The 22132-nt window shown below is 40.0% G+C and overlaps 2 protein-coding genes across 2 annotated transcripts in view; one reads left to right on the top strand and one right to left on the bottom strand.

The window, feature by feature from the left end:
- Positions 1 to 7353: 7353 nt before the first annotated feature.
- Positions 7354 to 10895, bottom strand: utp11 (UTP11 small subunit processome component). Its single transcript, XM_085471911.1, has 8 exons — positions 10690 to 10895; positions 10471 to 10532; positions 10276 to 10378; positions 10049 to 10168; positions 8214 to 8307; positions 7944 to 8074; positions 7699 to 7809; positions 7354 to 7603 (listed from the first exon to the last, which is right to left on the bottom strand). Exons 1-8 carry the CDS (start codon positions 10747 to 10749, stop codon positions 7520 to 7522), a joined length of 765 nt encoding a protein of 254 aa, XP_085328037.1. The 5' UTR covers positions 10750 to 10895; the 3' UTR covers positions 7354 to 7519.
- A 6303-nt stretch (positions 10896 to 17198) lies between these two features.
- Positions 17199 to 22132, top strand: part of fhl3a (four and a half LIM domains 3a) — a 34843-nt gene continuing 29909 nt past the window's right edge. Inside the window, exon 1 of the mRNA XM_085471910.1 lies at positions 17199 to 17422. The gene's annotated coding sequence lies outside the window, so the exon portion shown is untranslated. The remainder of the gene's footprint in view (positions 17423 to 22132) is intronic.

Below are 22132 nucleotides of genomic sequence, written 5' to 3'. Positions count from 1 at the left end.
AAATACTTCATTGCTGTGGCTGAGGCAGTAGAGTGGGTTGTCTACCAATCTGAAGGTTAGTGGTTTGACCCTTATCTGTCCCAGTCTTTGTGCTGAAGTGTCCTTGGGCAACATACTGAACGTCATATTTCCTTTGATACATTCATCTGACTGTGTGTGAGATTGTTAAAAAGCACTTTGTTGAATAAAGTGCTGAGTGAATGTTGTTTGTAATAAAAAAAAAAGCTTTGAGCTAGACTAGAAACGCTTAGATATTACTTTAACATTTAGTTTTTACATGGCTTAAATAAACAAAGCACATGTTCTGTTGTACAGACCTTTTACTAGCTGTTTCTACTTGTTTCTAGTGTTAAATTTAAGCTGCTTTTTCTTTTTCAAATTCATACATGAATGTGATATTGTCACACTGATCTGATTCTATGCAAAATAATGCATTTTACCAAGATATCAAAGTGTGTCTTTCAATGTAACATTTTCTTTTCCCTGTCTTTAATATTTTTGAACTTTCATTGTTCATGAATTCTCCTTCTAAGTGCTGTTTTCAAATATGAGCAGGTACCTTACAGAGATTTACATTGCAGAATTTTGGGGGGAGGAATTTTTTCCCTAGTGCTCTAGATTAGACTGGTGATAAGAGCACCTTCCTATCACTCTCTGCTAGTGGCTTCCTAATCACATCTCTGCAACTGATACTGAGGCCGAAACACTGAATGTGAGAGTAAGAGTGAGCAAGAAGAAGAGCGATAGGATGAGGAGCAGAGAGAGTGGGGCAGTTGAAGACACAGTCTTGAAAATCAAACACCACAATCCACCGTGAGCTTAGCACAGCACATATACAGCAGCAGCAGCATTCAGAGGTGACATTGCAATCGATGGTGAATACTGTAACATGTTTACTGGACTGTTAGGAAGGTGGAAGCCACAAACTGCACTTATGAGGAACTCTTACAGTGTTTCTCTTCTTTACTTGTGATTTTATTTTTATTTTTTTTAATTTACCGATACCTAAACCACTTCCACTCGCTCCACTTCTCTGCCAACTCATTAGAAACATTAGAATTGCTGATGCCGGCAAGAAAACACATTTTGCTTCAGTCTGAAGAATATCTTTGTTCTGCTTCCAATACAAATAGAAGGAGATTTAAATATTGCTCCTCTGGAGTGTGCCTGGGTGGCTCTGTGAGAGTGAGGCAGAGAGTCTGTGCATCTGAAGTTGAGCCGCTATTGGTTGTGTATACCAAAGGATGAGCTATTATGTGAGCTTGTATGTGTGCGTGTGACTGTATGTGTGTTCCCACAGGGTATTTCTGTTCCTTGTGGGGAGTACAGTTGAAGTGAACAATAGGCAGTGCTGCACTGCACCCTACGCTGCACGATACTACAGATGATCAACAAAAAGAAGGCTTCGGCTTTGTACGTGAATCTGGAATCCTGCTCGGTCAAATAAATGGTCAAAAATATTGTGAGTTTTTGGCCCCTAAGGTCATGCGTGACTCGTAAAAAAACAACTCAGGAGCTGATAAAAAGGGAAAGAATTGCACTTGCAGATAAGAGAGGTGAAATATAATGACTGAAAACAGCAAAAACAACAACGACAAAAAAATGTAAGTAAACAGAAGGTGGAGACATGAAAACAGAAAAGGGTGGGATGTTTAAAGCTTGCTAGCTTTCCTCATTAGCCATGCAGAGCATCTTGGCTGCTCTCCCACACCTCCCGGCTCATCATCGCCTGAGCCGTGGCTGCCAGCGCACCCCCACTTCCATGAACCATCCCTCTCTGCCTCATCCCTCCATCCCTTTCCCCCTCCCCTCCCGGCCCCTATAATCACACCCGCAATCACAGCCCCTAATTAGGTTAATTAATTTGTATCAGCCCTTGTAGGGACTTGGCTGATGAGGCTGCCATAATAGCGTCATCACCCCCTCCTTTAAAAAAAAAAAAAGGAAGAAAAAGATCTGATGCAAGCCTGTCTGTGGTAAGACAGTACTATAAACCATGGGGTCACATTTACATCCCCACCCCCAAACCTTTCTTTCAGCTGCATCTTTTCTCTTCTCCCCTCCAACTCCAACACATCCCTTCCCCCTGCTCTTTTTATTCAATAGGTGTGACGCTGACACCAAAATAGTGATATATAACCTGTCGTGTCACAGTGCATCATTGTGTTTACTAGAATGCAAACATCTCGTGTAATAATAATAATAATAATAATAATAACAACAGAGTCTGCATCTTTACAATGACACACTTCCCCACATATTGAAGTGTGCTGTTTTGCTTGTTTGTTTACACTTTGTTTGCTGCAGCGTTCCAAGAGCGGAGGGGGGAAAAACTGTACGCTATGATAATGATTCTCTTGGCGGTTTGTCTCTGTAGACCGATCGAAGCATCACATTACAATCAGCGGCCCTCATCGCCCCTCATCAGGCCACTGACGAACAAACTCTGATTAACACCCCCATCTGATTACTGCAATCACCCGAGATAACCACGCACAAGCACTGTCCCCCACCGGCGCACACACACTCACACATACTGATTCTCACACCTCACCGTTAGTAGTAGTAGATAGAAGGCAAACGTGTGCACACAAAGTAGCTCTGATCAGGCATTGTCACATAGTTACCATTAAAGGAAAGCATTAGAGAAGCAAAACACTAACAAATTTTGAGAGGCAAAAAAAAAAGTGCACGGAGGAGAGCGTGATTGTGTGGAAGATGGAGGTAGATTAAGATATTGAGATTATAATTAAGTCATAATGAGCATGCTTGTAGGTGTATAAATATAATGAATGGCTTTTAAAAACTCACAAACACGATATCAAACTCAAACGTGGGTCTCTAGAATAGTTCTTAATTTTAAGTAACCAAGTAACCCCCCCAGTACACTTGAATTGGGTGCATTCAATTGTGATGCAAGCAGACACTTGCATAAATATACATACACACAATCTCAAGTCGACAATGACACAGGGAGACTGCGAGACAAGGACAGATCCGGTAGTTAAAGCGTAATGAACACGTCCCCAAGGCACGCGGCTGGCATTCCCCTGAATGATGGACTGACAGTAATGCCGGGGCAGATGGGTGCGCTCCACGCCCCGTTCAACACCACAGATACACACATATACACACACCCACACCCTCCCCCTGGTCTATTCTGGCCTTCTTTCCTGAAGAGAGATACCCCCTGTAGGTCTGATATGGAGGTGGGGGAATAGCAGGGGTGCTGTGTATGTGTGTGCGCAACTAGAGGTGGGGTGCGCAAGTATGAGGCCTCTGTCATGATTTAGGCTCCCATGCAAATTTAATCAATTCGAGTACCTCTCGCCAGCCAGGGCTCATTAGCGGCAATTTAAAAAGGAGGCTCTGTGATCCCACCTCATTGCATGAGCCAGACATTTGGCTCAGGCACACGTTCATAGTATATACACACAATCATGCTAGAATACACACAGATATCCAAATACTCACACACAAATACACAAAAATGAATGCACATCAGGGGGACTGTCATGGTTGTAAAGATTTTCCTTCAGATACCTTCCCCCTGGCATGGAGAGAGACCCTGCCTGAACATCCCCCATGCTCCCCCTTTTTGGTCTCTCCTCTCTTTTGACAACTTCAAAAGGTCCCTGACACCCAGCTTCAAGTTAAAGGATTGAGGGTATCCATAGATAAAGACTAGCTCTCACCCCCACCCCTCGCATTTGGAGATGCCCTCCCAAAAACTCAAACCTCAGGCTACTTCAGTCTTCTCACCACCTCTCACTCTCCACCTCTCAGTAATTGGGGGATCAATAAGTACTGTCCCCAAATCACGCTTTACTGTGGCACTGAACGCTGGCTTTGCAGAGGAAAAGTGGTACTGGTAAATGAAGTGGGTGAAGTGCAGCAGGTTGTAAGGATCAAGCACCTGTTTAAGGGAGGTGACAGCAGCACGTGTCTAATTAGAACCCTGTATAAATAAGAATAAAATTTCACCACTTTCCAGAATAATAAGCCATCACATCAATGCCACTGAAGATTTGTAATGTTTAAATGAAAACTGCTCACAGTGTGGTCTTTAGATCTCTCTCAAGAGGAGTTGTGTATCGTTTTGAATGACAAATATCAATACTGCAAGCAGTAAAAATGAGGTTTTGTTCACTCTGCCTGTACTAGTTGAACTCGTTGTGTGACCACTTTGACAGAATTTCCCAGAAGAATGCAACAATCTGAAGAAAACTGACCAGATATCAGACATCAGTTTAGGTTAAATCTTGAATATATTAGGCCACTAATAATCACACGAGGGGTATGACTGTTCAAAAGATTTTAACAAAAAAATAGATGTTGGTATGATTTTATTCTGCTGTTTTTTATCTCTTGAATTTTTTTTTTTAATTGATTCCACGCTGCCCGTTCTACTAGTTGTTCTTCACCCATTTAGCAATTACTAATATGAGGCATAAATCACTGGTAGTCCAGTCTGATTTGTTAATCCTGTAATTTGTATACAGTAATTAACAAAATAAGATGGATTACCTGATTCCAGATAGCACACACTAAGACTCCTAATTCAGATCACTCTAACCCAGATTAAGTGTTGTTAACAAATGAACCCTTGAACAATTCAAGTTTATTTAAAATGTGCAGTATTCAGTGGAAATGTACAAAAAAAACCCAAAGTGTGTCATTTTTTAGTTTTGCTCTTTCATATGTTTAATAACTAAAGTTAAAGAACAAAGCTCTGTTGTATTCCATTTTAACCAGGCTACACTTTCACTCTCAGTGAAGTTACTATATCAGGGTCAATGTCATACCCTGCAGCTGTGTGACTACCCCACAGTACTCCACTTCCACCCCCCCCCAATTCCAAAAGTGACTATCCGTTAACAAACCTCAAGGGTCATTAACTTTAGAGATGGCTTATGGGGGACAGGATGGCCTGTGAGAGTAGTCAAATGAATTATGAGCCTTTTGACAAAAGAGGAATGCCTGTCTATATCTTTAAAATCAGAAGGTCACCCACTGCCCACCCCTGAGCCCTGCCTCTGCACCCCTGCATAAGAGTCCCGTTACTGGGGAGAATGAAAGGAGAGCTTGAGGAGGAACAGAGGCTGGTCTGTGCTTGGGTCGCATAGTCGGATTGGGGTCCCGGAACTGCGCACACAGTGTTTTGACCCCTGGGCTTTCCTCAATGACCTCCACCCCCTCCGCTTATGGACAGTGAGCCTCAGGGTCCCGGTACACACACGCCCTCATAGGAGTGTGACGCAGTAACAGAGGGCAGAGAGGGTGAGAGAAAGGCGTAAGGAAGGAGGAGGGAGAGCTGGCTGAGGATGCAAATCACTCGTACTGGGTACAACAGAATTCTGACATAAATTGTCAAACATACAAGAGCCTTGTTTATGCTTTGATTAAAGTGAAATACATCAATCTGTGCACTATATACTTGAGATGTTTATTATATAGGTGTACGTGTAGAGGTATTTGAACTTACATTAACAGAACATTTTGTAGTGCTAGATTTGTCAAGCTGTTCTTCTAGACGAGTGCAACTGAAGCAAGCAGGAGTCCTGCTATCACTCTTTGCCTCTTTTGGCCCATTCTGAGCTATTGGCGCACCTTTCCTCTGGTCAGCAGAGTTTGGGCCAAGACCTGTGGTCCCTATCCTGCAGCCTCTATGCCTCTCACTTTTCCTGATGACACATTCACTAGGTTCCCTGCCTGCCCTCTTACCCCCCCAGTGGCTCCCAGGAGAAACTGATGGATGGGCCCCATTTATGAAGCTGCTGCAACCAACAAGGATCAATCAAGACCGGGTCACTGAACTGTTGCTGGGCATCAGGTACTCAATTTGTTTCAAACTACTGGAAGTAAGCAAATATATTTTTACCTGCTTTATGTGCAGACAAGACAACATAAAAGATTAGTGGAGATCGTGAGACAAGGAGCAAGAAAGTCCAACCTTTATTTCATTTTTTTGAAAGTGTGCTTGCTTTACCCTAAATCATGATGCTTTCCTACATTTCAGGGAGTAGAGCAACCTCTGTTGCCCACCCAGGAATGGGATATCAACGGCTAACTGGAAAGGATTTGACGGACAAGTTTCATCATCAGTATATTGTACAATTGAATGCGAGTACTCATTTGGTTAATTAAAATTTCATTTTTAGCACCTTGATGTCCAGTAAGATTCTTAGGAAGCCTCAAATCAGTTCGCTGAAAGAGAACTACCTGCTGAAAATGAGCTAGCTGCAACAATTTATCTCTCAAGGGGGCCTTTTAACAGAGATGTTATTGCATAAGCACAGCTGCAGCTAATAAAATTAATAATGGGTAATTTTGATTAAAGTGAGCTAATGAGCAAGCATTGGCAATAGTGTTATTGTTATCGATGCTTGCTAACTGACACCTAAATCATTTTTAATTGTATTAGCTGCAGCTGTGTCTACCCTGCTGCGACATGTGAAAAGGGCCTGTTAGAGGTGTGCTGCATCCCAAGTCGAGGGCTGCAAACAAAGACGTGTCCTTCAGAGGCTCTGAAGGCTAAGCCAAGCCTGTGTCTCCACCACAGAAAGCACTCCAGCACTTCAGCACGCAAACAATGTCCTCAGTTGATGTTAAAAACATATAAATGTGACTTCATTTTTTTTAGATAATGTATCAGAGCTTCGAAAATATTTAACCTCGGTATACAAGTGTTATTCAGGACTAAATAACACATTAACACATCGTGGGTATCTCAACGTTCAACAAAGCATTACGTGTGTAATATGGAGAACTTCCAAAGTTGTCCTCAAACCTGGATAAAGAGAATGTATTTCTTGATGTTGTTGTGTAAATGGGACAGTTACTGAATTAGAGAGCAACAACACATGAGTGAGAAATGTTATAACCTCAATCTGACACAAAAAGGAAATTGTAGGTCGTACTTGTAACTCAAACTGTGGGGCAAGGATGGCCTGGAATACAGTGCAGAGCCAACTTCTACAAAATATGGCATTTATTTAACTACAGTTCAGCTTGGATCTTAATATTATTACTACTAATAACACTACTTTTACTACTACCTAGAAAAGAGTGAGGTATGGGATGCAAGTCTTCTTCATCCTCTTAAAAAGAGTATGCTAAAAACAAGTTTAAGAACCACTATAATAACTTCTGGGAACAAATGCACTTATGGCTCTCTTCTAGTTGCCTTAGATTGGAACACTCATGAAGAACACTAATGCCCCCTAGTGGTAAAAATATATATATATATTTTTACCACCCCTCGAGTCATAGAGCCTGAGAGCTCTCCACTTCTTCACAAGCAAAGAAATCCTTAAAATATAAGTTGTCTCCAAATCAAGAAATTAAATCCAATTACAAGTTATTTTGATATTTATTTGAAACAAATTAAGCATAGTTGATAAATATATACAAAACTGAATTTTTATCCTTTGCCTCTGCTGTGCAGACCCATAGGATTCGAGAAGTTCATTATTTTCAAGTATCACCTCCCAACAGTGATTTTCTTTCCCTCCTCTTGTCAACGTTTCCTCTTAGCTTCAAACTTGTAAATTGCTGCAGAACTGGTGGTCTCCTTCTTTACCTTCACTTTCTTGAACTTATCCTGTACAAAGGCAAAACATAAAAAAAAAAAAACCTGAAATGAAGACAGTCATAGCACACCAGCACCAAAACTTTCAAGAACCATGTCCTCCTCACCTGCAGGTCCTTACGGGTCTGAATTTTCTGGCTGATGACAAACATTTTCTTTTCTCTGTCAATTCGCTGGGAAAGTATCTTGTATTGATGTTTCCTTTGCTTTGCCAGTTTCTACAGGTACAAATCACATAGACCCATCAGTGGAATGAAATGCCGAATCTTAAACTTTATTACCAATGAACAATTCCGAGGAGCTAAATTTTAAAGAAATATTCAAAAAATGAATAAATATCTACTCCACAAACCCCCAGAGCACGCGGGTCTACAGCTCCCTGTATTCTCTTGGTTTCCAGTGTTCCCAGACTTGGTCTGTTGTACACTCTGTCCACCAGCTCTGGAGCTGTGTTGAGGTGGTCCGCCAGGTTAAATGACTGCACTGAGGGAGAATAAAAACAACTTCTCAGGCAATCTCAAGACTGAAAGCACAAGAGGAAAAGGATAGTTTGTGTGCACAGCACTTACACATTTCCAAGCACTCACTAAATTTATTAAATCTACCAAACGCTTATATTTACCTTCTTTTTTGGAGTCCACAAAAAATGTGTGCTTGTTTTTTGGTTTGCTCTCTGCATCCAGAAGATGGAGCTCTCCTTTCAGCCTCTCAATTTTCTGGAAGTACATCATATACCCAGAAAGATTGACCGAGGCACCACCACAGATATAAATGATGGTGATAATATCTATGCTCATGCTGCTGCCACTGCCCTTAAACTACTAGGCACATGTACCACCACAGAGCCCTCTCATTCGTTACTGCAGATGGCTACTGGAAATTTGCCTTTTCAGGAACAGAAACCCTTCATCCCCCTTTATATTCCAGTACTAGGCCTACTCTGTGGAGCCTTTGGAAACTGAACAGTTTTCAGAGGGGAACAACTTTTACCATTTGGTTTAACGTTTAATTGTGATGTGATGCAATGATTTGTATGTTGAGAAGTTATTTCTTTGTTGTTTTAGGTTTTCTTTATGTTTCCAAATTGCGAACTCATGCTGTTGGAAAGAGTCATGCACAATATGCATTTTAAAAATATTAGTGCAAGGATAATATATAGCCTGGGTACACTGCCCTGCAAAGTAACCACTTCCAAAATGGTATCGTGAGTATTTAAAAATTACACTGCAGTAGCATTGCTTTTAACATTTAAGGGGTATAATGTATATCCATACCATTCTTCACCTTTGCTATTCGTGTGTATTGACTTAATTTTCAGATCTTCACAGGTGCATTTCTGATGTCTAAAACAAACTCTTAACATCTCTCATTAAGAAAGCTTCATACATGCCAAATTCACTTGTTACTGGTCCTGCATCAGCAGTGTGTTTGGGGTCATGATCATGCCAAAGAATGAAGCCGCTGCCAATCAGAAGCTTTCCAGAAGGTGTTACGTGGAGACTCAAAATCTCGCTGTACTTTTTGGGTTCGTAATTTTATCAGTTTTAACAAGATCTTCAACACGACTGGCTGAAATGCTGCCTCACACCATGACAGAGGCTCAGTGTTCTCCAGATGGCCGTAGACACTCACTGTCGTACTTCTCTCTTGACCTGCGCCGTACATATTTATGACAATTTGAAGCAAAAATTTCAATTTGGATTCACCACTCCATAAGACGTGTTTGCCACTGATTGTCAGCTGAGTTGTTATTCAATTTGGGATACCTCAGCCTGTTCCCGTTGCTTAAGAATGGCTTGTGTCAGGCCATATTTATTCCTATTTTTTAAGCACATGACTTTTTTTAGTTATTGTTCATCTGCTGCAGATACTTTTTAAGCCCCGCCACTTCTGTTGTCCTCCCTTTGGTTTTCAGCTAATAGCACTTTGCCAAATTGTCTTCTATGTGTAGACAGACAAGTAGTTAATTGTTGAGGAGCATTTTTAATGCTTGGATGATTCGCAGATCAGTATTAAATACTATTTTAAATAATTACAAGAAAGACTGGCTCGTTTGAAGCAGTATATAAAGAAATGAAGGGTGAGTCAAGACTTTTGCACATTACTTTACCACAGTAGTTACTGGTTCAAAGATGTTATGATGTCACCAACCAACTAATTATCTATCAGTCAGATGCCTGGTGTAATCCAGTAAGATGATTTGTAGTAATGAATCTCATAACTGGTCAACAAGCATTTCCAAAAAACCCAAAACAACAACAACAAAAACAAAACCCAACAACATCACACTAATTGAACAGAACAGAAAAATGCAAATTTGGTTATAAGGCAATGAGATAAGCTGTGGCCACTGAGCCTACTTTAAGTGAAAAGTGAGCCTATTAACAAGTCAGTTTTGCCACAGTGGTGGTATTTTGTTTCTTCTGCATCACTTATTACATGGAAATTAAAGGTTACCTTAACTTCTGCAACCCTTTTCATCTCCACGTAGTTGATATCCTGCGTCCTCATCATTTTCTTCTGTTCCTCGGTCACCTCCTCCTGCTCTTTTGGTTTTTTAATTACGTGAACTCCATCCTGTCAACACACCACAAGATAAAAAAAATTAAAAAAAAAACGCTGAGGCAAAACTCATATATGACCAAATCTATGAAGCAAGGAGGTGCTTCTTGTTGCTTTAATACCTGCAGTGCAGAGCTGATCATCTTGAAGTAAAATTCATCCGGGTTCTTCTCCAGAGCTTTCTTTCGCAGAGCAGCGAGTGTGTTCTGTTTCTTATGATAGTCACTATACCAGCAGACAAGGCAAACTTAAACATCCTATCTTCAAAAGGTAAACACAACTATAAAGTGTGGCAAAAAACTTGCACTTTTCCTTACTCTGCACGGAGTTTGTAGTCCTTCTTCTTCTCCAGCAATCCCAGTTGTTTCCTGAAGCCGGGCTACACACGCACACACAAACAGACAGGACAGATCCAACATTAGTATCTATTACTGTAAGTGTGTGTGTGTCAGAAAAACAACCGAACACACGAGAAGTATGTTGTTTTGCCTTGGTTAATAGGCTAACGAGCTAGCCAACAACATTGCAACGCTCACCTGAGATCTTTCATGGTGGTTTCTCTGTCGAGATTTCAGTGCCTTTCGGAACGAGGACATATTTGTGAAATGACCCCGACCGTATACACGCAAAAATAAGTTAAAACAGATTAATATAAGACTTATTAAGCACACACACACAGATATATAAAGCCTCCTTGCTGCCTCTGGTTTCTAGTGCTTCCCTGTGAGAGGGACACGTGGGTTCCTGCCTGATTCAGAGCGAGCCGTTTTTCATTTCGCTGTCGCAGATTCGCAACTCAAATTCCGCTGAAAATGTCGTCATATTTTTAAAATCTGGAGCTCAGCAACAAGTTGTATAACTATTTAAAATTATATATTATTTTTAATTTACATTTTAAATAAAATTAAACATGTTTTAGACAAATTAGAATAGTCGGTATTTTGGTGTTGCTTATTGTACATTCGGGTAGTAACACTAGGGGGCACTGTTGCATATGAAATGTTGATAAGATAACCTGTACGTGCGCTTCAGTGTATTATACAGAGGAGAGAAGAAAATATTAAGCAAAGCATTTTTAGATATATTTAAATAGCAAACCCAGCTAAAAATTCATTATTATAGTTTTCTGTGCATTTGTAATCTTTATCCAAAAACATACATTAAATATATAGGCTATTTTTTTAATATTTACATGGGCTTTCTGGTGAAAATACTACTGAAAATCTGTTTTATTAAAACCCAGCATTTTTCTGATTCTGACTATAGACGATTGAAAGGTAATTAAGTATTTTGATTATTAAACTTTTTTTATTGATAATTTTAATATTTTTTAAATCAGTAATATTAAATTATGAAGTTATTTTGATATTATTAGTCTACATAGATGGGGAAAAACAGTGACATATTAACCAGTTATTTAATACATTTTCTAATAAATGTTATGTTTAAAAAAATCAACTAATGTAATATCATTGAAATCCGAAGCCCTGTAATTTGGTTGTCTTTTGGTTTTAAATGTTGGGTCTATAATACTACAGTTGTTGTGCTGTAAGGCTTACTGGCAAAGACAAGCTGAATTAATCTTATTTATCTAACAAGTACTCTCAGGCTATATACAAGCCAGACTTGGCACAGGAAAAAAAAAAAAACCCAAAACAAGTGAGGGTACTCATACACCAAATTGCTTTGGTTATTATAATAACAGCCAGCATTTGCCAGAGAGCACAGTTAACACTAATTGGTAATACGTTTATGTTTTTCCAACATGAGCATTCACTGCGTGTTTCTGTTGGGATTCCAGACCCCTATTTTGATTAATACCCAGTCCAACAGGCCTAAAAAGGATTACACAGAAATCCTGTAATATGCCTTAAAACAATCACATGCTCTCAAACAGAAAACAAACTCAATTACACTTAAAACATTTATATGTGCTTTTCTTATGGCTATAGAACTAAGACACTGTGACTTTAGCTCACATGCTTGAAATGAAATATATACATGAGGAATTTCTGTGTTTTTCTTTCTTTCCACTCTGAAGATGAGGGTCAACCTTTCTCTCTGTGAGAAAAGATTCTCCACTTCCTGACATTTCGGGGAGACAAAGACAAAGCCGCAACGGCACCAGTCCCTAATCTCACCCAGGTTCTCAACTCTCTGTGGGACAAAGCCAGCGAGACAGAGAGTGATATTCCTCTTAACGGCCATTTTCTCCGATGGAAGCCCACTATCTCCTCACCAACCGCAAGGAATTTGTTTTATATGTGCGAGATTTGCCTGGCATGCAGAATGTCTTGCGGGTGATGAGACCTCTGAATAGGATCAGTTTTTCCACATTATGTCACGGGCTTGTTTATCAGTGTGATGGCTAATCACCCCGATTCCTGTGAAGGTTTCAGCCCAAGGCCCCACTGATCCACTCACCCACTAACATGTATTTAACTAGGCAAACACAGACAGCCAGGATTTACGGGTTAATGTCTGCCTTCTGACTTACTGGGCTCCGTGCTGTTTAATTCATGTGAGTATTTATCATTACAAGTAAAATGCCTGGTGAGCCACGGCAGGGGTAAATGCTACTTTGGAAATCGGGGACTTGTAACGAGCTGACACAAGAACAGGAGCACAACAGCTTGTGGGTTTGTTCATGGTCAGCAATGGAGGAATGCCCTTGCAGGGCAGATGCAGAGCCATTGGGTTTTCAAATATGACCTCGTAAAAATAACACTGCTGACATATTGTGAGGCTGCTGCACTCGGGGTGAGCTCAGGACTTTGGTATGTCTCCCCTGGCCGTGGTTGGTCTTCATCTGCAACGGGCCATTTGACCAACCCAGTCGAAAAATGGACGGGCTACAAATTTCTCCTGTGTGATTATTTAGTTGTATCTCCTAAGAGATTGAATAAGTTGCTGTCAGCGGTGGAAAGTAGTGTTCGGGAAATTCTATTTACATCATTTCTATTTTCTAGTACATTGTATATATAACCTTTATTCTTAGATGGAAATATCAAACTTTTTACAACATCTGGCAGCTACACTTCAAACTGACTTAAGAATTCATTGGAGTGAACCCATTATGCCTACTTCTATATCCACAATGCCTTTTTCTTGGCACACAATTTAATATAATCCCTATTTACTTCATACCAGGACTTCATGCAGTCATCTACTTTCAAGATGCTGTAGCTCTTCCCCCTTTAAGGAAACCTTTAGGCCAACTTTCTCCTGATTGGCTGCCTATTGCAAACAGAAGATGAAGATGTTTTCATGTAGTTAGCAATTCTGTCAAGCATCTTTCCTCTTATGAATTCCTCATATGGTTTAGTTTAGATAACTAAGAAGGTAAAATGACCCAACATTAAGAAAAGAGCATTAATAAACAAAACAAGAAGAAACACTCAGTATTATATTATATACCCCAGAAGGATCCATTGAGCACCCCAGATTTATCTTGTGACTGATATACTAGATAGTTTAAAAGTATTTATATTGATTCAGTCTAATGGTGTAACATATAGTAATGTGATGCATAGCTTTTCCCTTGTAATAGAACAGTGTTACATTCTGCTTCTTTATGCCCAGTTCCCAGTAAATTACAACATAGGGGCACTACTGGGTGGGATTCTCACAATAGAAAGTTAACCACAAACTCTTGTAAAACAAAATTGTCTACTATTAAGTGTTGATATGGTGCTTATTTTCTCTGCTTGAGTTTTGAGAGTGTATATTGTGCCATAACTGGTTTTATACTCCAAGCAATCATGGCTGCAAAGTGTAGAAAAAAGGGTCATTGTTTTTAGATCAGACCTGATGTGCTCTGTAAATAAGCTCTAATTGCTGATATCAGCAAAAGCCTTTATTCTTAAATTGATAGTCTTGTGATAGGTTATTTTGAGTTTATCTTTGATAATTGATAGACAGTGTGCTCCACGTGCTTCTCTATCTAAAGCTACAAAGACATTGTAAATTCAATTTAAGTATCCAAACACCATTTGAGTTCATGCTATTTCGTGCCTCTCACCACTAAATATGTCGATATTTTTATTACATTATAGCGGGACGTCACGATGTCCACTTGCCATTATGTATCGTGTGAAAACACACACAAATTGTACAGGACACATTTAGATATCACTCAAGTGGGGCATTTAGCAATTTAATAACACCATTGGTCTTGTGCTCAGGGTTATGTTGTTCATTTGAGCTAATTTGCCTCAGATGTTTCAAAGCCACACGTCCAAGAAAAGAGCGTGTTGTGTGTAGTTTAGCACATAATAATCAAAAACATTCATTGCATAGCATTCACTTTAGACATTATGATCCATTTCTGTTCATGATCAAGTCACATTCAGTTGACTCATATTAAACCTTTAACTTGTTTTGCAAAACTAAAATATAAATGTTTAAGGTAAAGGTCACAGTTAACTTGGTTACAAAGTAAGAAACTCATCGGACTATCTCGACCACGATGAATTGACAGGCCTGTAATCCTGTAATGTTTCACACAGCCTGATGGGACCACGCCTCAGAGTGTAAAATTAGAATTCATAATTAGGGGGTTGCGTGGAAGTGAGGGGTCAAACGAGTGGGGATCACACTCTTTCAGTTTTCAAAGAACCATGAAAAACAACATGCCACATGGTCGGAGGGTTTTGATTTGAACTTTAACTTAATATGGGATATCCTCTGTTGCTCGTCCATAAACAATCAAGAAACAACGATGCCATATTAAGTGAATGAAATTAGCAGGAATTTATATTGTAGTGTTTAGTACTTCTGAGCACTGGCATTTCTTGTGAAAGTCTTATTTGAATGAGAAGTGTATTGACTGATCGCTGTTCTTATTTACTGATGGTGGTGCAGCTGTTACACAAAGTATGTCCACAATGTAATACAAACATCTAGTCAGTTATTTCTCATAGAGTGAAGAGATCTTTTCATCTCTCTGCAATAAATTTACATGAAACTTGCTTTAAAGAGTGAGTTGAATCCCAGTGATAACAAATAGCTAACAGATAGCTGAGGATGGACACAGAGAGTTTTAAGTTAGTATGTTAGTGCCTTACAGCCAGAGGGCTTTTCAGATGGCTGAAACAGTGTTTGAAACCTTTTAGCCCTTTACACTGGCACATTTCTGAAACTGTCACTCGGCACACATCACCCAGAGACTAATCCTGTTTTGTTAGGTGGAAGTGAGAAAGGTTTGAAATTCTCTTGCATGGTCTGTTTTTGTTGTTTGCAAAGCTGTTTGTGACACTTTTGATTGAAATGCAGTGTAACGTGAATAATGTCTTCCAGGAGAAAGCGCGCACCACGGTTCACATCTGCGTGGCGTCGTGACGTTTTTTACTTGACCTTTATGTGGCCTTTGATTGAGGCCAGCCTAAAATAAGAGTATCAAATAGCTTGCCTTGCAAGAAGCATATAAACCACAGAGAAGGTTTGAAAATTGAGATCATCAAACTGTGAGAAGATTAATTACTGGTTCAAATCACAGATATGGTCAGATGGTGCGGTGGGTATTATGGTCTTATCTCAGCCTTACTGAAAACTTGCAGAGCACCCTTAAAAGGAAAATCTATGAGAGGGTCTTCAGTATAGCTGCAAACAGCAGCATGTAATAATAACAATACTGACATCCTTGAAATGAAGTCCTGCAATGAGCTTAAACAGTGGTTAAAAACAGCTTTTTTTGGCCACAGGATGATCTTAGGGGCCGCATCAAAGCAGCATAGGTCAGTATGAGGTCGCCAAGGATTGCTTTAAACTGTGAACTGCAATACAAAGCTATACTAGCAGACTAAAAATATGGAGTTGAAAATTAGCACCACAGTTGTTTAATTACACATATTGAACTGTTAAATGTTGAGGTTTTTTTTCACCAATTCACAAACAGTTATTCTTTGAAAACTTTTCCTACAGAGAGTGTGGTCTTTGTGGTCTTTGCTATGTTTGAGCTGCTGCTGTGTATATGGTTCAATCCCTAACCACAGAAAGTGTATGGTGACTGCCGACCTGAACGTGCCGTACTGTTTATCATGCATGGAGGCAATTCTGCCAACGATACTGTGTTTAATGGGTTGGGAACATACTGATTCACTGTAATGACTCAAATGGAGATATCAGGATCATTCACTGTATGACAAAACAGCAGCCAGCTGCATCCAGGGGAAAATGTCACTCCCACTTGTTGAGTCATGACAAAAAATGAAACATGGGGTGTGGAGAAATGACCCACACTTTAAAATAGGGAAGTGTAATTTAGCAACTGGGTTTGCTCTTTACCCCTTTTGGTAATGTAACTGCATGAAAAGGTCAACAAATGTCACTTAAAAAGCAAGAGATTTGTGTGCTTTAGAAAAGCAAGAATGTCTTAATACATATCTAGGCTGCTTGCTGCTGTTCACTTTCACCAGTTAATATTTATACTTACACATTATTTAGACTGTAGGAAATATAAAGTCTCTATTTGAAGCCAAGTCATTAATATCTGGAATTGATCTGAGACCAAAATGTCAGAGCATTTGAACACTATTATATGCATCCATTCATGCTTTATTTATTTATTTATTTATTTTATCAAAATGTATTTTATTTTTTTTACCCGCTTCTCCAGTTGAGGGTGCTGGCCTGGCTGGAGTCTATTCCAGCTCTCATAGAGTGGTCACGTCTCATGTGTATTAACTCTAAACATTGCATGGGAGGTTCACAGATAATTTCACATTCATCTGTCAGACTTTTTACTTCTGCTTGATTTATTTACTAACCGGCTGATTGCTTGTCAGAATTAATTAAGGAAGCTCGTGAGCAGTATCGCCTTCTCCACCATACTTATTGTAAGTCGGTGTTTCCTGTTAAGGATATTAACTCGGCTATAATATGTAATTCTACTAAAACTGACAGCAGCACGGAAAAAATAAGGCCCGGTTGGGATGTACCCTCCACTGCCTAGACTACTCTCAGGTCTCGTTTGAAGTCGCTGCAGGGAGGGAGGAAGGGAGGAATGTTTTTTGGGGGGGCGGGATCTTGTGACTCACCAGCAACTTCCTCAGTAGTAGGACAAAAGTAGCCGGCAAGCTGCATCCCTCTCTGCCGCAGAGGTTTATCAACAGTCAGAGGAAACACAAAAAGTTGCACAGTTGCGGGCGACACGTCGGAGGAGCGATCTGCGAACTGATCCCAGTCCTGATCTGAGCGAGTGCCTGCAGAGGAGGAGGCGGGTTACCACTTTGAAGTTCCAAAGGTGCCTCCAGACTTCAGAGACCCCTGGTAGGATTCAACTTTCTTTTAAAAAAAAATATAGAGAGAGATAGAGACTTTTCCTCTCCTTATTATCACGGTATTCCTTTTTACTAAACAATGAATTTACCTTTCAAGCAGGAAATTACTTCGCAAAAGATGGATCATGGCAAAATAAAGTAACTTATACATACTGATTCTTGGTGAGGTATTCAGCTGAAAATACATTTCACAAAGAATCTCGAGTTTAAAGAACTTAAAGTGTTGTAATTACTAGTTGTGTCATTACTATTTTATATTCAGTAAATGGATAATAAATAACAGCCTATGATTGTGTCTCGTGGCAAAAGTTTACTCTTTGTGAAATGTATTTTCAGCTGAATAGTGATCAGCTTACTGAAATACTGATTATTATTAGTTGTCTTTCATGTGGTTGTACTGGTAGCACTGCACTTAGCTGCACAGTATGAGCTTCATGTATAATTTAACATCTTAAGATCACATTTACTCTGTACTATTCATGTTGGGAATTGCAAGAAAAGAGCAGGCTTGGGCTTGACATTATGACAAGTATTAATCCTTCACACCTTAGTCAAACACAGGGCCCGTGGATAAGCCTGCAAAGTAAAACCCAGAGACATTTCAGGGGGTCTGGATCTTTTCTGTCTGTCTATGTGTTTTTCTCCTTTCTTTTCTCCTTTGCTTTTCCTTATTATTGTAAAACAGTATATGCAAACATGCAAATGAGGCATAAAACAAACAATGGAGAAACAGAGTGTGTTAGTTTGTGTGACCCACTGAACTGTGTCGAGGAAGGATTAAGGAGGAACTTTTGTGCCACTGAAGCTCCTGGCTGAGCAACGTGTGGAGGCCTCACGGAGCAAAGTCCCTCGGGCTTAACTTGTCATTTCTCCAGCAGAACAAAGTGGGGTATGGCAGTGTGCGTCTGGGATGGGTGTGTCTGTACTGCAGCTTTGAGGTTTGTGTTGGGCGTGTATCGTGACATCATAATGCATAGTAGCAGTGTCATCCTTGTGGTGATTGTTTGGTGTTTCATCTGTTGTGTCATGCGGGTGCAGTGGGCATGCGGTGAGAGTAACGTGTTCACAATGGGATAAAGTTTAATCCAAGGATTGAAGATGGAAATGGTGTTTATTTTTATTTCTACAGCGTAAGCAGATTACAGACACAAAGTATTGTGTTTTTTCTCGGGTATAGTTGGAAGGGCTTTCAGGGACATAACGACTGCTGTTGTGCTGACACTACATGTGATGCCAAGTTACAGACTGAAGATGCAAATTCAGTTTTTCCATTGTGTTAGGAGGGTTTTTATTACATTGCAGTGCCTGTAACAGATCATTAACATACAAAGATTTGGTCAAGTTAAATTCTAACCATGCTTTGAATCACTAGGGATCTCAGAAACACAGAAACTGTTATGCAGCACTGACATACGATATTGTCACCATATAAAGTTGATATGGCACTTACAGTTGCATATTTGCATATCCAGCAGATAAGGAACAACACAGGCTTTTGTTTAGAGCTCTGAAGCTGGCCAAACAGTGAGCATAGCTGTGATATTGACTTTCCTTTCTTAGTTTTGTTCTCTCAACTAGTTCCTGTTTGTTAGCTTTGTCTGTCTGGAACTCAGCATGTAGTTTACAGTCACACTTTCCAGCTTTAGCTGGGAATAGGGTTTAATGAGAGCAGAGATACGCAGTGAGCACAATAAAGTTAGGATGAGGACACGAGAAATGAGAAAATAATGAGGCAAAAATGCTGATACTCTTTGCAAATGAAGGAACCTGTGGATCTGGGTGATGTCTTTGTGATGAGCGAATGCTTATGCATAGTCTCTTGATCCATTGTTAAAATTAAATTATTATTAGATTTAAAGTAAGGGCTTGACTCCTGAAACCCAGTGGTTCCTTAAAAACATATGTCTTTGTGGAGCAGCTGAGGCCTAGGAGCCAGAGGCAGTCCTCTACTAATTAGAAGGTCACTGGTTCAATCCCTGACTACTGTAATCTGTATGCTGAAGTATCCTTGGGCAAGTTTTTGAGCCCTGAGTTTACCTCAGTGCATTCATTGGTGTGTGAGTGTTGCTCATGATGGTTAGGCAAGGTGCTTATACATAAAGTAACGTGATGAAGGCTTGTAGTAGAAAGTGCTTTGAGTCCCCATTTAATGCAGAAAAATGCTAAATGAATTATTAAATAAGGTGTGTTTTAATGCAAAGACAACAACTGTTTAAATCAACATTAGATCCAGCACCCTTGTTTTCTTTGTGTCACTACAGAATTGAAGGGATGTGCTCTTTTTGAACTCTCGTTGTGCTTTCACCATTGACAGGTTATGTTTATTATTTTTACACAAATGCTTTGCCACAGTGACAAGCAGAAGTAATACCCTAGCAACCAAAAGACAGTCATTCTGTCCCATTTAGCATCTGGGGAGCTTGCCTTGACAGAGCCCACGGGCTGTATAATGTATTTTGTTTGCTTTTTTCCCTCTTCCTCTCTCCCTCTCTGTTTCATTGACCATGGTCACATTCTTCAGAGGTCTCAGTGTTTTCTAAAGGTTTCTCCCTGCATGGTGGTTGGACCATGGCCAGCTCTAAACTGTAGTGGGACTGCAGCTAAATGACTTGAATTGGCTGTAGCTAGTTTTATGTGTTGGCACCATTTGAAATAAGGCCAAGGATAATGATGGAGGAACTGGTGGTCAAGTGCTTGCAGGTGGTTTGAGAGCAGAATATAGATTTGTAAAGAAGTGGTTCTCCCCTGACATTTCGCATTGTATTTTTCCTGTCCCTCGGTGGTATGTGTCAGAGTTTTATTTTGATTACTGCTTCAGCTTCTTTCAAAGTTAAGGCGTGTGTGTCTTTTAAAAAGATAGCGGTGTCTTCCTAACCCTCACTTGCATGCCCCCACGCTTTGGTTCTTGTTGTGTCTTGTTTTTCTTTTCAGTTAAAAATCTGAAAATTTGATTATCCCAGTACAGATATGAGACTGCATAACTTGTTTCCAGAATTGTAATGTCTGTGTTACATGTGAGACCATATAAGGCAAAATGTAGTCCTTTCTGCTTCATATACATACATATATATATATTTTTTTTTCTTTTTTTTCTTGAATGTGTCTCCTCCACCGTTACTCACTTCTCTCTTCATTAGGATATGGGGGCGCGTGGCTGGCAGCATGAGTGTGTCTGCATTCCGTGAAAGGGGGGAAATGACCTCAGGTTTCCTGTGTGGGGAAGGCCCAGGTGCTGTGCTGTTATTGTGAGGGTCGCAAGACTTCCTCCATGGACGCTTTGTTGGTAAACGTCTGAAACATGATCCCTTGAGCCAGGGCCCCTGTGGGAGGTAGTGCCCCCCTCGCCCCACCACCACCTCACAATTCATTCATTTTGCCTAACACGTGTAACTGCTCTTATTTCTCACTGCCACAGTGTTCAGTCCATATGAGATTTTATGTAAGGAGAACTCAAACTTCATATAGACTGCAAAGGCGTGTTAAAGGTAACTGACTCTGCGCTAATGGGGTAATTATGCTCCTTTAGGAGTGTAATTACGGGTCTGTACCTAGCACTTACAATACAGTACCTGCTATCCTTAAAGGAAATACTGTTTTCAGAAGAAATACCAAATTGTGAGGATGGAATAATAGGTAACTTATAACTACACACCTGCGAGTTTAATACAAGCTAATTATATGGCATGAAAGAGTACATCACTCCGCCTTTCACCTTATCCATTCAAGTTTTCCACACGTGTCCTATAAATTTATTACACATTGAATTTATGGAAATCATTCATAGCTTATCAGTGTTTCCTTTGCAGCCTCTCACATGAAACAGATGTTGTTTGGGTGCAGAAATCCTGTCGATTCAATGCTTCGTCATCACATTCAGTTGTGCGCTGAAGAAATGTGTTAGTCACTCATGACTCTTTCTCTGCGCCCTCACCTAAAGGGAAGAGAGTAGGGTCATGTGCCAACAGATGTACGGGACCTGATAAAAGGAATGTCATGTAAAACCTACGGCCGTTACAAAGCCTTCCATCATCTGTGTAACCTGACTTGTTCCTGAGAGCAGGATCCCAGAAAAAAACTTTCGTTAGTTTCTTGGAACTCATTCAAGTCCGCTATGTGTTGACTGAAACTTTGCCAAAAGGTGTGAAGATCTTTGAATTGCATAATGTAATTGGTTGCTTAAAAAGTTGGCACCCATAAATGATGCTGTCCTGGGAAAGTAGTAGATTTTGACAAAGAGGAAGAATAGTTGCAAGTCCCATCAAGAAAAGGGAGAAGGGAGGACTCAGAAGAAAGCTCAAATTCAAAGTCTGTGGACAAATTGCAGGGCTTTTATATAACTGGTAATAAGATGTGTGTTATAAATTCATATAACTAATGGTTATGTTGGGCTGTGGCTAAATCATAGGATAACCTATGGTTAATGGAAGTACTTGAGGAGAGGAATGTTGAGTGAGGAGAATTTCTTCAAGATCCAAGGTAATAAGATGTTATTCCATCCTCATATGTCTGCTAGGGAAGATGAAAAAATAAAGAACCAGTGCTTACACTTCAGATTGTAACACCACACTTTTTGCATGTGGAATAACAGAGAGAGATTCTTCTGGATAATATAATGAGGGACTCACTGAGTTGAAATGATCATGACTTCTGTCACAAGTAGATGACTCTCAAGTTGGTGTGTCTGTTACTTATAGATCCC

The sequence above is a fragment of the Copadichromis virginalis genome, linkage group LG11 (genome assembly GCF_057382275.1).
Source record: "Copadichromis virginalis isolate Kocher_CV1m ecotype Utaka linkage group LG11, C_Virginalis_male_GT1.1, whole genome shotgun sequence".
Classification (NCBI taxonomy): domain Eukaryota; kingdom Metazoa; phylum Chordata; class Actinopteri; order Cichliformes; family Cichlidae; genus Copadichromis; species Copadichromis virginalis.
The sequence above is the reverse complement of the archived record's forward strand: the minus strand, read 5'-3'. Positions and strand labels throughout refer to the sequence as shown.